The sequence below is a fragment of the Lonchura striata genome, chromosome 30, assembly GCF_046129695.1.
Source record: "Lonchura striata isolate bLonStr1 chromosome 30, bLonStr1.mat, whole genome shotgun sequence".
Taxonomy (NCBI): domain Eukaryota; kingdom Metazoa; phylum Chordata; class Aves; order Passeriformes; family Estrildidae; genus Lonchura; species Lonchura striata.
In genome coordinates this window covers 2,763,931-2,779,841 of record NC_134632.1, presented here as the reverse complement: position 1 = coordinate 2,779,841, position 15,911 = coordinate 2,763,931, and the positions used below count along the sequence as shown (strand labels likewise).

General features: G+C 51.2%; 1 protein-coding gene across 3 annotated transcripts in view; it reads left to right on the top strand.

Moving 5' to 3' along the window:
- The window catches only part of ATP2B4 (ATPase plasma membrane Ca2+ transporting 4), a 74,511-nt gene extending 60,670 nt beyond the window's left edge, over positions 1–13,841 (top strand). For 2 of the 3 annotated variants that reach the window (XM_021538796.2, XM_021538795.2), the window contains 2 exons: positions 1,745–1,937; positions 8,975–9,116. In XM_021538796.2, coding sequence (XP_021394471.1) covers positions 1,745–1,937; positions 8,975–9,000 — 219 coding nt within the window. In that variant the 3' untranslated portion in view covers positions 9,001–9,116. Of the gene's footprint in view, positions 1–1,744; positions 1,938–8,974 lie in introns of all 3 variants that reach the window. The other variant, XM_077789074.1, reaches the window with a different exon arrangement.
- The last annotated feature ends 2,070 nt before the right edge of the window (positions 13,842–15,911 follow it).

Here is a 15,911-nt window from a genome sequence, read left to right as displayed (position 1 = left end):
ACCTCCATGGCCTCAAAGTAACACTTTGATGGCTTCAAGGTGACACCTCCCATGGCTTCAAGGTGGTACCTCCATGGCCTCAAAATGACACCTCCATGGCTTCAAGGTGGACACCTCCATGGCCTCAAAATGACACCTCCATGGCTTCAAAGTGCCACCACCATGGCTTCAAGGTGGCACCTCCATGGCCTCAAAATGACACCTCCATGGCTTCAAAGTGCCACCACCATGGCTTCAAGGTGGACACCTCCATGGCCTCAAAATGACACCTCCATGGCTTCAAAGTGACACCTCCATGTCCAAGGTGTCACCTCGATGGCTTCAAGGTAGACGCCTCGATGGTTTCAGGGTGTCACCTCCATGGCTTCAAGGTGACACCTCCATGTTCAATGTGTCACCTCCATGTTCAAGGTGTCACCTCCATGTCCAAGGTGACACCTCGATGGCTTCCAGGTGATGCTCAAGGTTCCTGGCTGGCTGTGAGCCCCGAGGAGCAGCCGGGCTCTTTGTGGGGGGAACCATTCTTCACTCACATGAGGAACATGCTGGGAACTTCCAGCATCTTCTGGGAGTGCTGCAGCTGTGCTGGAATTCTGGGAGCTCTGGGGCCGAGCCTGGAGCTTCCCGGGAGTTTCCCTGTGCTGGGGCTGAGCTCCTGCCACATGAGAAACGAGTGCTGGCACGTCCTGGAGCATCTTTGGGGTCCAACCTGAGCATTGTCGGGGGCTCCTGTCTGAAAAGGGCACAGGACTCTTCCCCCAGCCCAGGGGAGAAGAGGGACATCGGAATGGGGCCTGGATGTGAGGTCCCCGCTCTTTTCTGGTGTTCCTTAAAATTCTCAGCCTGACTGGGAGGTCTCTGCTTCTTTCTGCTGTCCCAGAAATTTTCCAGTCTGGACGAGAGATCTTTGCACCTCTCTGGTGTTACACAAAATTCCCAGTCTGGAAGTGAGTGAGATCCTTGCTCCTAAAATTTCCAGCCTGGAAACGAGTGAGGTCCTTGCTCCTAAAATTCCCAGCCTGGATGGTGAGGTCCTCGCTCCTCTTATAATCCCAGGAGAGAGGGAAAAGTGTGGCTCAGGGGGACCTTTCTGTGCCCAGGCTGTGACATGGGAGTGTGGCAGGAGCGAATCTGTGCGTGAAGCCCCCGCACAGCCAGAGCTGGGGCTGCAGGAGGTGCCCAGAAGGTGTCCAGAAGGTGCCCCAGGGCTGGCATCACCCAGCAATTTGGATGCTCCCCAGATGCTGCTCAGCTCCTGGAGCCTTGGGGACACATCCACAGGGCAGCCCTGAGGCCTGGGAGAGGGGCTGGAGCATCTCCTGCTGCCAGGGGAGCCCGTGGGGTGTCCCCAGAGCTGCCCCACAGGGCTGGGGCAGCAGGAGCCCTTCCCCACCAGCTGCCCACTTGCACCTCTGCCCACCCTCTCCGTCTCTCTCTGCTCCTCCTGCAGATTTTTGGGATGTTTCCTCTGCCACTGCCTCCCACCACAGCCCTTTTCCTGCTGGGGGGATCCTCCCTGCCGCTCTGGCTGCCCTGGAAGGGCAGAGCCAGACATTCTCAAAAACCCCACGTGGCTTTCGGGGAGCGTGGGGCGGGGTGGGGTGGCTTTTTCCTTCTTCCTCCTCCTCTTCCTCACCTTTCCATCCTCCTCCTTCCTCGCTGTCTGTGTGTCTGCCCGCCCTCCCCTGTCCCCTGTCCCTGTCCCTGGCCGGGTGTCGCTATCTCACTCTCTGGTTCTTTGCAGATGGACGTAGTTTACACATTCCAGACCGGCGCCTCCTCTTTGCAGGGAGCCCTCAGGAGACAGCCTTCCATCGTGAGCCAGCACCACGATGTAAAAAATGTTTCTAGCCCAACCCATGTAGCTCTTTCCTCCGTCAATTCCACTCCCACCACTTCTGCTGTTGCTGCTGCTGCTGCATCTCCTCCTGCGGGCAGTGAGTGATGGTCTATTACAATGCATGACTTTAATAACCACAGAGAGCACCTGCACCCCCCTAACCCCGCCTGTTCTCGCTCCCTCTCCGCCTTCACTCACACACTCGATCCCAAACCTGAAGGATAGGGCGGGAAACCCTTCAAAACCCTTCAAAACCCTTCAAAACCCTTCAAAACCCTTCAAAACCCCAGTTTTTTAATGCTGTTAACAAAGTTATGAACCTTTCTGGTCCTTTCCCCCCCCAGTTCCTTGTTGCTTCTTCCAGTTTTACCTCTTCTCCTCCTTTGCAGGGCTGGTGTTTGAGCCCACCCTCCTGAGGACGGGCAAAAATTGGCAGTTCTTGCTCAAAAAACCCCCGAGTTCACGAGCATTGCTGGGAGAAGGGCAAGGCTGAGCCCAAATCCTGCTGGTTTTTTCCCACTGCCCGGCCCTGGGACACGCCAGGGATGGGCAGAGGAGTTGCTTGGAATCTTTTCTGGAGGCAGAGTGGCTGCTGGGACTGTCCCCAGGGCTGGCTGGGCCGGGAGGGACAAGCAGGAATTTTTCCTGCCCATGGCTCAGCTGGTGACACCTCGGGGCTGCTGTCCCCTTCTCTGTCCCCACCTGGGGACTTGCACGGCCTGGGGACATCCCTGTGCTGCCCTGGGGACATCCCCGGGCTTCTGCTGGTGCCCAGGGCAGGCAGAGGATCCTCAGTGCCCACCTTGCTCTGCACACTCTGGATCCCAGGGGGTGCAGACACTGCTCTGCATGGAAAAGGGCATGGAGCACAATTCCTGCTGGATCCCAGGGGGAATTCTGAGTTCTGGATTTGGCACTGGGTTTTCAGACCCCCAAAAATGGTCCTGTGTGGTGCAGGACTCTCTCTCTGTTCACACTCTGGATCCCAGGGTGTGCAGACATTGCTCTGCATGGAAAAGGGCATGGAGCACAATTCCTGCTGGATCCCAGTGGGAATTCTGGGTTTTCAGACCCCAAAAAAGGCCCTGTGTGGTTCAGGGCTCTCTCTCTGTTCACACTCTGGATCCCAGGGTGTGCAGACAACAGCTGTGCATGGAGCACAATTCCTGCTGGATCCCAGGGGGAATTCTGAGTCCTGGATTTGGCACTGGGTTTTCAGACCCCCAAAAAAGGCCCTGTGTGGTGCAGGGCTCTCTCTCTGTTCATTCTGGTCTGCTCTGCACACTCTGGATCTCAGGGTATGCAGACACACAGCTGTGCATGGAACACAATTCCTGCTGGATCCCAGTGGGAATTCTGGGTTTTCAGACCCCAAAAAAGGCCCTGTGTGGTGCAGGGCTCTCTCTCTCTCTGTCCATTGTGGTCTGCTCTGTACATGATGGATCTCAGGGTCTGCAGACACACAAATGTGCATGGAAAAGGGCATGGAGCACAATTCCTTCTGGATCCCAGTGGGAATGCTGGGTTCTAGATCTGGCACTGGATTTTCAGACCTCCAAAAAAAAGGCCCTGTGTGGTGCAGGGCTCTCTCTCTGTTCACACTCTGGATCCAAGGGTGTGCAGACACAAAACTGTGCATGGAAAAGGGCATGGAAGCCACATTCCTGCTGGATATCAATGGGAATGCTGGGTCCTGGCTTTCCAGACCCCCCAAAAAAGGCCCTGTCTGATGTAGAACCCCCGTGTGTGTCGGGTGTTGGGGCTGGTGAGCACATGGCCGTGGATTCTGTCTGCAGGCTGGGAGCAGGGAATGTGTCTCTGCTGGATAATTGGCTTTTTTATTGCACAGTCACTTATCCCTGTTCTCTGATTAGAGAAAAACCCTCGGTGGCTTTCTGGAGAGCTTTCAGGCTCCGCTGTTTATGCACTGTGGGGGAGGAGAGAGAATTTGGGATAATTTTGTTTTCTCTCTGTTTAGCTGACTCTGAGGCTGGCAGCTGATTGAGTTTAACCCCAGCGATTCTGGAGCAGCACAGCTGCCTCCTGCTCCTCCTGCATCTGGGAAAACCTCCAGGATTTTCTGATGGAATCAAATCTGCTTGGAGGGGCTCAGAGGGGGGGTGGGAATGAGACCAAAATGCAATCTGTGCATCCATGTTTTTGCAGCGAGGGAATAGAAAACTTGGATAGCTCGTGCAAACTTCACCAGGAGCTAAGCCAGGTCTCCAAATTTCCTGCTGTTTTCTTGCCTGGATTTCTCTTGTTTCCCTCTGCTGCTTCTCTTTCTCTCTCCCAAATCTCCTCTTCCCTCCACGCAGATCCGTGGTCTCCCTCTCCCGTGGATGAGTTTTTTCCAGGGCTGGACTTGCTGTGTCCCTCCTGGAGATGTCTCAGGAATTGATGTTCAGGTTTTGGCAGGGAATTCTGCCCTGGGCTGAGGGATGTAACTCCCTCCCAAGCACGTGGAGGTTTCACGGGAATCAATTCCAAGCCTGGAGGTTGCATTTGAAGCTTCCAGGTGGGGAGGAGGCGGGAGCTGGGCCGTGGGAGGGAGGGAGGGGCAGCTCCAGGCTGGAATTCGGCTCTGCTGGCGCTGCCTGCCTCATTCAGAACACATTTCCTCCCTGTTCCCTCCCTTGGAGAGGGAGCAGCTGAATTCATCTCACAGCAGGTGATGGAGAAGGGGGAGAAAATGTGAGGGAAGCTGCAGCAGGAGCTCCTTGAGGGGGCTGAGCAGGAGACGGAGCACAGATTCCCTGGAATTGCTCCAAGGAGCCTTCCCTGCTGCTCCTGGCAGTGCTGGACAAATCTCCAGGGCTTGGGAGGGGAGATCTGCTCCCACGTGAGAGGGGGAGGCTTCTGTGGAGCTGCTCCTAAGTCTGAGCTTGTAGATGTCACCTCCTGGTGGCTCAGAGTCCCTGGGCTCTCCTTGGCCACCTCCTGGTGGCTCTGGCAGTCCCTGGATCTCCTTGGTCACCTCCTGGTGGCTCTGACAGTCCTTGGAATCTCCTTGGCCACCTCCTGGTGGTTCTGAGTCCCTGGGCTCTCCTTGGTCACCTCCTGGTGGTTCTGAGTCCCCTCCTTGGCCACCTCCTGGTGGCTCTGGCAGTCCCTGGGCTCTCCTTGGCCACCTCCTGGTGGTTCTGAGTCCCTGGGCTCTCCTTGGCCACCTCCTGGTGGCTCTGGCAGTCCCTGGGCTCTCCTTGGCTTGGTTGGATTTGTTCTCCGTGGTTCAGTGGTGTTTTAGGGCTCAGGACTTGCTGCTCTCAAGCCGTTGCTGATGTGGCAGATGATCAGCGTGAGGTGGCCCCGTGGTGTCCCTTGTCCTGTTGATCCAAGGTCATCGGTGCACAAATCCAGCTCTGAGCTGGCTCCCAGCTGCCTCAAATTCCCGTTTTTCCAAGCCAGTGGTGCTCCAGGCTGAGGTGTGTGTGCCCTGCTCCCTGTGCAGGAGCTCCTGGGGCTGCTTCCAGCTGGGATGGGCCGAGCCCGTGCCAGGAAATTCCTCCTGATCCAGGGAGCAATTCCTCCTGATCCATGGGCAAAACACACCGGGAAAGGCATCCCTGGTGAGAGGGGGCAGGGACAACACCAGAGTTCCAGACACAAGGAAGGAATTCCCTGTGCTGCTTTTGTGGGATCAGAGATCCTCAGGAGGGTTTTGGCTGTGCTGGGGGGTTGAATTCCCACCTACAGGGGTGAATTCCCACCTGGAGGGGTGAATTCCCATCTGGAGGGTGAATTCCTACTTGGAGAGGTGAATTCCCACTTTGAGGGGTGCCACACCCAGGGACAGTTTAAATAAAGGGACAGATTAAATAAAGAGACAGTTTAGGGGCAGTTTAAATAAAAGGAATAGTTTAAGTAGAGGGACAATTTAAATACAGGGACAGTTCCAATAAAGGACAGCTTAGCCCAGCCCATCTCACCAGGATTTGGGGTGATCTCCCTGCCCCCCCTCACCACCAAGGGGATTTCTGCACCGTCCCCCCTCGGCTCCCTCCGCTGGGAGGATTCCCACAGGGAATCCCTTCTGTGGGATCTGTGGATCTCCTCCTGTTTGTGCTGCACTTTCAGCCCTGGGGGCACCACGGCAGCGGGCAGGGGTGAGGAGCAGGGGGAGGCAGCTGAGGAGGAGCAAAGCAGGAGACTGAGCACAGCCCAGCACTGGAATTGCTCCAGGGAGCCTTCCCTGCTGCTTCCAGGGGTGCTGGACAAACCTCCAGGGGTCTGGGAGAGGAGATTGGTCCCACAGCAGCTCTGCTCCACAACTGCTGTTGCTTCCCTGGAGCCCCAGCAGAGCTGGGATGTGACACTCGCCACCCACCTGAGCCACAGTCTGTGAGCTGGAAGGGCTTGAGGCTGGAATTCCAGAGGATCTGGAGGGAGCAGGGAATTCCCTGCCAGCCACCATCCGGGTGTGCTCCCAGAGCTCTCCCTCCCAGCGCAGTGGGGGTGGCAGAGCCGTTCCCTGCTGCTCTGCATCTCCTGCCTGAGCCTGGGTTTCGGTGGAGCTGCCCCAGGGCTTTCCCAGGATGGTGTGTGGCTGGAATTCCCTCAGAATATCCAACAGGATCTGAACTGGCTGCCAGCCCCATCTAATTCCCATTTTTCCAGGCTGGTGGAACTGCCTTTGGAAACCACTGGGTGTCTCCTGCAGGTGCAGGGAAGGTGCAGGTCCCTTCCCTTCCCTTCCCTTCCCTTCCCTTCCCTTCCCTTCCCTTCCCTTCCCTTCCCTTCCCTTCCCTTCCCTTCCCTTCCCTTCCCTTCCCTTCCCTTCCCTTCCCTTCCCTTCCCTTCCCTTCCCTTCCCTTCCCTTCCCTTCCCTTCCCTTCCCTTCCCTTCCTTTCGTGCCCATTTTTAAAAGGATCTAGAGTATCAAAAATCATTGAAAGTTTTCCCTTCGGGAGCAGCCCTGGCAGTGTGTTTGTCCCAAATTCACCTGCGTGGATTTAGACACTTCAAAGGACAAAAATTTCCTCTTGCTAGCATTTATTTGGTGCAGGAAAGTTGATGCCTCTGACAAAAAGCAAAATGAAGCAATAATTAGTGGGGGTGAGCTGAGTCCTTGGCGTGTGCTGGTGGAGGCATCTGTGTGCCCCCCCTGTAATCCTGGGGGCGTAAGGGACATTTGGGGACAAGAACACAACAAAGTCACGAAGATCCAAACCACCTGAACATCTGCAGGTGCAGGGAAGGCTCCAGATTCTCCAGCAGTGTGGGGAACCCCGCACCGAGCTGGATTTTCACCTGGATCCTCACGCACCCACGTGGATCTGGTGCTTCCAGGAGCCCCAAAAAAACCTGGAGCCACCTTTGTGCAGCCCCATTCCTCTGCAGAGCTGTAGGAAGGACCCTCCCAACCCCACCCACGGCTCCACAGTGTCGCTGTTGGGGCGGGACGGGGATGAAGGGACTCTGACCAGAAGGTTGTGAGAGTAAAACTCCGATTTATTCAAAATACACTGCTCTTTATACAGAGCTTTGTGAGGGCCAACTCCATTGGACCAATGGAAAAAACAGAGTAAAACTCCGATTTATTCAAAATACACTGCTCTTTATACAGAGCTTGTGAGGACCAACTCCATAGGACCAATGGAAAAAAACTGAGAGTAAAACTCCGATTTATTCAAAATACACCTCTCTTTATACAGAGCTTTGTGAGGGCCAACTCCATTGGTCCAATGGAAAAAAACTGAGAGTAAAACTCTGATTTATTCAAAATACACCGTGAGGACCAACTCCATTGGTCCAATGATAAAAACTGAGAGTAAAACTCTGATTTATTCAAAATACACCGTGAGGACCAACTCCATTGGTCCAATGGAAAAAAACTGAGAGTAAAACTCTGATTTATTCAAAATACACCGTGAGGACCAACTCCATTGGTCCAATGGAAAAAAAAAACAGAGAGTAAAACTCTGATTTATTTAAAATACACTGCTCTTTATACAGAGCTTTGTGAGGGCCAACTCCATTGGACCAATGGAAAAAAAAAACAGAGAGTAAAACTGATTTATTCAAAATACACCATTCTTTTATACAGAGCTTTGCGATGACCAACTCCATTGGTCCAATGGAAAAAAACTGAGAGTAAAACTCCAATTTATTCAAAACACATCATTCTTTTATACAGAGCTTTGTGAAGGCCGGCTCCATTGGACCAATGGAAAAAACTGAGAGTAAAACTCCGATTTATTCAAAATACACCATGAGGGCCAACTCCATTGGTCCAATGGAAAAAAAAAACAGAGAGTAAAACTTTGATTTATTTAAAATACACTGCTCTTTATACAGAGCTTTGTGAGGGCCAACTCCATTGGACCAATGGAAAAAAAAACCTGAAAGTAAAACTCCGATTTATTCAAAATACACTGCTCTTTATACAGAGCTTTGCGAGGACCAACTCCATTGGTCCAATGGAAAAAAAACCTGAGAATAAAACTCTGATTTATTCAAAATACACCGCGAGGACCAACTCCATTGGTCCTGAAAACAACTCACCCCATTGGTGTACAGTGCTTGACACACAGTGATAGAACTTAACTGTAAATAATGTGAACAAGAAGAGAGATAAAGAATTATTTACATTCCTCTCCAGCTCTTCCCCAGGCTCCTGCCTGGCTAGAACCTCCCAGTTTCTCTCTTTGACCGAATCAGTCCCACACCACAGTAGATGCTCTTTGCCTAACCCACCTCTTTTTTGGAGCCGTAGTTCCCCCCACCTCCTCCATTGTCCTGTGTCCGTGCACCCCGAGGCGCGCGCGCACCCACACACGAACTTAACGACTAATTAACGCCTTTTGGCTTCCGTCCGTCCAGACCCGTGGTGCTGGGGCGCCGCTTTTGAGTCGCCCCGTGTCTTTTTCTTGCAGCTCCTGAGGCCGTCCCGTAGCCGGTGGGTTCCCACCGCCCCCGTAGTGCCTGACCCTGACCCCCCCCAGTTCACCGTAGATGTCTCATTTTTGACCCAGCTGTCTGTTCAGTGGTGATTTTGTCGTGGTTGTGCTGTTTTATTATTTTTTTTTGTTTGTTTGACGGTTGTCTTCCATCGTTTCTTTCCACGTTCTCCCTCCATCCCTGCCCCCTGGCACCACACTGACCCTTTTTTTTTTCCCTCCCCACGCCGCCCAGATCAAAGTGGTGAATGCGTTCCGTAGCTCCCTCTACGAAGGCCTCGAGAAACCCGAATCCAGAAGCTCCATCCATAACTTCATGACTCACCCCGAGTTCATCCTGGAGGAAGACGAGCCTCGGACACCATTCCTGGACGGCGCCGAAGACGAGCCCGAGCCTGAGGGACTCCAACAGCGAGGTGGGGGCAGCCTGGGGGGCTCCACGGCCCTCAACAGGAACAACAACGCCGTGGACAGCCAGTTCAGCTTCCCCGAGCCCGGGAGCCCCTTCCACAGCCTGGAGACCTCTGTTTGACCCTAGAACTTGGAATTCCTCCTCCTCATCCTCATCCACCTCAACCCTGTGTGATGCCAGCAGCAGTAACTGATCACACACGCTGCGGCCACTCCGTGTCAAACTGCTCATGCCTGTATCATCATCTGGGTTTTGGGGGGGGGGTGTTTATCCGTTTTTTGGGGTTTTATTTTTATTTTGTTGGTTTTGGTTTTGTTTTTTTTTTTTTACCGTTATTTAGCAGTGGGAAGCAGAGTACCACCACGCTGGGTGTTGGGAGAGAGGCTAAGCCAAAAAAAAACCAACGAAAAATAACCACCAATTGTGCATCTCCATCCCTGATTTTCCGTGGGACTCACCCAGGGGAAGCTGCCAGCTTCTTTCCTCTCCAAGAGTTGGGCTCCAGGCACCTGGAGTCAGGGGGTTTTCACTTTGGAAAAATGCATGTTCCAGGGAAATTCAAATTGTTGTAGTCTTACACGCCCTCAGCCCGAAGGCTGTGGGTGCACTTGTGACTTGATTTATTTTTTTTTTTGTGTGTGTGGTTTTGTTTTTTTTCCACACGTGATTTTTTGGGGTTTTTTTTGTTCCTTCTAACGTTGGGGTTTGCTCTTTGCTTGTGGGATTCGCCCCCCTGGTTCCCCCAGTGGGAAGTGGGGAGGGGCAGTCACTGCTCCAGTGTGAAAATTAAGGAATAAACTAAAAAATCCCAGCCAGGGGAAGGTGTTTACTCCAAGGTTCAGAGATCCAGGGATGCCCACCAGTCTTCCACCTTCCAAAAATGGTACCTGGGCTTTTTCCAGCTCTCCCTCTGTGAGTGCCCACACGTTTTCCTCTCTCTGTTTCCAAACTGGGAGATGAGAAACGAAGGTGGGGCTTGGCTCCAACCTTGCTGGAGGGGAGATATTCTGATTTTCCTGCAAAAGCGGAGGTGAAACTGCCAGGGAAAAGGTGAGGAGAGTCCCCCCGATGTGAGGGATGCAGCTTTTTCCTGAGGAATTCTCCAGGAATTCTCTTCTCCTCTGGGAGAGGGTCTCTGCTGCTCTTGCTCTTGGGGAACTCTGGGGTGAGGATTTTTGCAGCTCTCCCCGCTCCTGCCCTCCAGGGCAGGGGGATTTTTGCCCTTTTTGCTCTGTGCTTTTGGGGTCCCCCCAGCCCCGCAGGGATCCGGGAGGAGGCTCCAGCCCTGCCCAAAAGCCGTGGGAGGCTGAGTGGAGGATGCTGAGAACGCTCCTGGATCCTGGGAGGGATTGCTCCAGCTGTGATCCCAGATTTTCCCGGAGCTCTGGCTTGGATGGCGGCAGGAGCTGCTGGAGGAACCTCAGCTCACTTTGGCTGCTTCTTTTTGGAGCTCGTCTCCTCCCCTTTTCCTTGGAGCTGCCTCTGGATTGTCCCTCTGGAGCAGCAGGCAGGGCTGGGGAAGCTCTGCCACCTCCCTGCTCTGCCCCGTCCCCTCTGGAGGAGCTGGAAGCGAGGCCATTCCCACCCCTGGATGGGAAAACCCTGGAATTGCAAAGGCTGGGATTCCCAGGGATGGGATTCCCAGGGATGGGATTCCAAAGGATGGGATCCAAACCCTGGGATTCCAAACCTTGGGATTTCAAACCCTAGGATTTCAAACCTTGGTATTTCAAACCCTGGGATTTCAAATCGTGGGATCCAAACCCAGAGATTTCAAATCCTGGGATTTCAAACCTTGGGATCCATACCCTGGGATTTCAAACCCTGGGATTCCAAACCTTGGGATTTCAAATCCTGGGATCCAAACCCTGAGATTTCAAACCCTGGGATTTCAAACCCTCGGAATTCAAACCCTGGAATCCAAAGGCTGGGATCCAAACCCTGGGATTTCAAACCTTGGGATCCAAACCCTGGGATTTCAAACCCTGGGATTTCAAACCTTGGGATCCAAACCCTGGGATTTCAAACCCTGGGATCCAAACCCTGCTTTTCCAAACCGTGGGATCCCAAACCCCGTGATTCCAAAGGCCGAGTGAGGCTTGTTTGGTTGGTTTTTTGGGAAAGGCTGGCTCTGGCTGGGCTCTCCTCCTGCCCCATCCCACCAGGAGCTCCCAGCGGGATCTCCCGTGCCTTGTCCGAGCACTGCCTGCAGCACCTCCTGCCACGCCGGGCCCAGAGCGAGCCTTTGCCAGGATTTAAATGTTTATTATTATTTAAGTGTTCCTTAAATAAAACCACAAACACAAACCAAGTGTCTTCGCTTCGGCCCCGGCCCCGCCGTGGCGTGGGAGGAGGAGGAGGAGGAAGGAGCAGCTCCTTCCTGCTGAGGAAAAGCTTTCCATCCCAAAAATCCCAAATTATATTCCGAATTTCCCGAGCACCCTGGTGCTGGGCGAGCTGGGCTTTGTTCACTGCCAACAGCAAGAAGAAGAAATTGCCACCACTGCCCGTCCCGGGTGCAAATTCAGTGTCCACCCCATGCCCGGCTCCTCCTTCCCCCCAAAAAAAAATAACCCAGGGGAGTGAGGGGATTTGGGGTTCAACACCAGGAAAAACAACAAAAGCAAACCCCAAACGAGGGGCGGTTGTGGGGTTTTGGTTCTGTGCTAAAGGTGACGTTGCTTTAAAAAAAAAAAAAAACAAAACAACAAAAAAAATCACTTTTTCTATTTTAAATACTTGCGGAAAAAAAAGCCAAAAAAAAAAAAAATTATATGGTGTTCTTACAAGCTTACTAAATATTTATTAAATACTTTTTTGGGGGGATGCACCGATTTTTTTTTTTTCCTTTTTGATATTTTTTTTTTTTAATACCTCAGACCTGTTGAAAAAAAGAAATTAGAAAAAAAAAAAAAAAACAACAAACTAAGAAAGACTCAAAACTCAAACCAACAACAACTTCAAGCCAACTTTGGAGGCTCTCGAAGTCACTCCCAAAAATCTGTGACTTGGCAGGGTTTGCCACGAAGGGTCTGGTCGTTCCTTTGCTTTGCTCTATTTTTGTTGTTTTAGTTGCCATTTTAGGAGCGGGTGGGGAGGGGAGGGAGAAAGAATGCTATATATAAATATTATGCAAAAAACAAAAAAAAAAAAAGAAAAAGAAAAAAAAAATCTAGTTTTCTTTAGCTCAGAAACTGATATTTTTACGTCAGCCATATGTATTTTGTTTAAAGAAAATAAAGAAATATCGAGTCCCGCCGCTGCCTGAGGGCAGCTGTGAGGGACACTTTAATTAATTCCGTGGATTAATTAATTCAGCCATCGGATGCCAGTCAGCTTCCTTTTCTCTGAGCAGCCATCTTTCTACTAGCCGTGAGTTGGGTGACACAAATGGGTTTTTTTTTTAATATAAATATCTATAAATTATGTTGGTGTATGGCTGGTTGGCTTCAAGTATAAATGTTTCTCGTGCAGATTTCCTGTAAAGTTTTGGGGTTTTTTTGGGGGTTCAGTTTCAGTGATATCCTGGCAGCAGCTGACTCTTGGCTTAAGTTATTGAGGACATTACACACAAAAAATAATAAAAAAAAAAATATTTGGGGGAGATTGGTGCTCCAAAAAAAAAAACAAAAAAAAATTTAAAAAGGCATGGTCGGCGGCACGGACTTTTGGGGACTTTCTGCAACATGCCTTGACTAGGGGGAGATATAAATATCCATATAAATATATATTATTATGAATAATTTCTGGTTTTTTATTTTTGTTTTTTGCTTTGTTTGAACTGCCACGAGCGCGTGCAAAGCCGCCCCCTCGCTCCTCCTTGTGATCAACTTGCCTTGATCAATAACGCTTTGTTATTAAAACACTCTCAACGTCCTTCTGCATCCAGTTCTTGCTCCCAGCAGGGCGGATTTCCCCATTTTCCCCTGGATTTTCCCTGGATTTTCCGTGGATTTTCCGTGGAATTGGCGGATCGCTACCAAAGACGTCGCGGGCTGGCCAAGCGGCTCTCGAGGCGTTCTCCTGCTGAGGTTTTTACCATCAACGGGGTGGGGAGGGAGGTTTTAATTTCTTTTTTTTTATTATTATTTTTTTTTTTCTTTTTCCCCAGAAGGTTTTCCGTGCAATAAAGCGAAATTTCCCCAACCGATCTCGCAAAGGAAATAAACCAAACGGCGATTTTAGCACGGGCGGCGTTTCCTCCCCTCACGTCCCAGGTCATCCACCTCCTGTTTTCCACCCAAAAGGGATTTTTGGTGTTTTCCCCCCATCCAAAATGCCTCCAGCATCCCCAAATCATCCCTCGGGATCTGGGGAATCCTTTTATTGTTAATTTTCCACCCAAACGGGGATTTTGGCCTTTTCCCTTCACCCAAAACCCTCACCCCCAAATCATCCCTTGGGATGTGGGGAGTCCTTTTATTGTTAATTTTCCACCCAAAAGGGATTTTGGTGTTTTTCCCCCATCCAAAATGCCTCCAGCATCCCCAAATCATCCCCTCGGGATGTGGGGAGTCCTTTTCCTGTTAATTTTCCACCCAAACGGGGATTTTGTCGCTTTCCCCCCTCACTCCAACTCTGCTCTCCCCAAATTCCCCAATTTTCCTCCAGCAAAGCCCATGGCTAAAACTGCCTTTAGTTTATTTCCTCCCCTTCAATAAATATATATATATATACAGTCTGAACTCAACATTTATGTGTGTGTATATATATTTTTCCAACGCTCTCACACAACAACAAAAAAAAATTTATTTTAAAGAGGGCACGTGGAGCTGAGTTTTTTTATTTTTATTTTTTTTTCCCAGTAACTCAGTATAATAAGCACTGGTATTTTTGTATAAAAAAAAACAGGCGAGAGGAAAAAAAAAGAGGAAAAAAAACCCAAAATACAAAACAAAAGACTGAATATTATGTGGTATGCATGACATTAAAAACAAAACAATGGTGGTTTCAAAGCAATATGTACCCTGGTGTGTTTGCCATATCCTAGAGTCCAGCTTAAAGTGCACCTGATCTGTATTGCATTTTGATATTAATCTCTATGTACGATGTTTTGCATGTAATTTATATGGATCTTGGGAGAAAAAAAAAAACAAAAAAAAAAAAAGAAAAAAAAAAAAAAGAAAAACCAACAAAACCAGAATTTGAATGAATCGTGCGTTGGTTTCTTCTGAGCAAACAAACTCCAAGCAGAGCTGAAACTCCAAAGTGGAAGCAGCGGTCGAGGGGTGGGGAAAAGGGGTGCAGTAAAATAAAAATTAAAATTAAAATTAAATAAAGAGGGAGAAGGGGAACGGTTTGGAATGAATGAAGATTTTTTTTTTTTTTTTTGGCTGTTGAGCAGGAACGATGCATCCAGAGAATAAAATGTGCCCACGTGTAAATGTGGCGTGCTCCGTGTGTCCCAAAGCTGCCCCAGGAACACTCCGGGAAAGGGAGGGGAAGGGGAAAAGGGATGGGAAAAGGGATGGGATGGGAAGAGAGAGGGAAAGAGGGATGAGAAGAGGAGATGGGAAGAGGAAAAAGGATGGGGAAAGGGATGGGAAGAGGAAGGGAGATGGGAAGAGGGAGAGGAAGAGGGGCGGGAAGAGGAAGAGAGATGGGAAGAGGAACGGGAAAAGGGGTGGGAAGAAGGAAGGGAAGAGGAATAGAGATGGGAAGAAGGAGGTGAAGAGGGGCAGGAAGAGGGGTGGGAAGAGAAAGAGGGATAGGAAGAGGGGTGGGGAAAGAAGGTGGGAAGAGGAAGAGGGAAGGGAAGAGGAGGTGGGAAGAGGGACGGGAATAGGGAATAGGGTGGAGCCCATCAGGCGGGTGAAGCCACTTCCGGACACCATCTTTGAACCGGGCACCGGCCCACGGCGGTGGCCCCGGTAGGGTGTAGAACCACAATCCTGTTCCCTTCACAGGGAGAAGTTTTTTCCCATTTTTGAGCCTTTCTGAAGGACTTTTGAAGCGTGCGGAAGCAACAAAACCACAGTAAAATCCACACCCGCTCCGCCTCAGACGCTCGCCCGCCCTCTCCTTTTCTGTAGGGCGGGTGAAGCCACTTCCGGCCGCCATCTTGGCAGAGGGCACCATCTTTGCGCCGGGCGCCGGCACACGGCGGCGGTGGCCCCGGCAGGGTGGAGAAACACAATCCTGTTCCCTTCACCGGTAAATTATTTGTCCCCTTTTTGAGGCTTTTTGTAGGATTTGTGAATCCTGGGGACAAAATCAGCAAAATTCATCCTCGATCCGCCTCAGACTCCTGCCCACCCTCTCCCTTCCCGTAAGGGTGAGTGAAGCCACTTCCGGCCGCCATCTTGCAGAGGGCACCATCTTTGAATCGGGCACCCGGACGCGGCGGCGGCGGCCCGGACAGGGTATAGAAACACAATCCTATTTCCTTCACAGAGAGAAGCTTTGTCCCCTTTTTGAGCCATTTTGAAAGATTTTTTGAAGCGTGGGGGAGCAAAAACAAATAGCAAAATTCATCCACGATCCGCCTCAGGCGCCTGCCCGCCCTCTCCCTTCCCGTAGGGCGGGTGAGTGAAGCCACTTCCGGCCGCCATCTTGGCATCGGGCACCATCTTTGAGCTGGGCACCGGGACGCGGTGACCCTCGGCGAAAAAAACAAAATCCTGTTCATTTCCGAAATAAAGTCTTTGTCCAGCTTTTGAAGAACTTTTGAAGCGCGAGGAACCCAAAACCGCAAAACCCAGTTTTGCTCCACCTCGGGAGAGTGAAGCCACTTCCTCCCGCCATCTTGGCGGCGACGGCG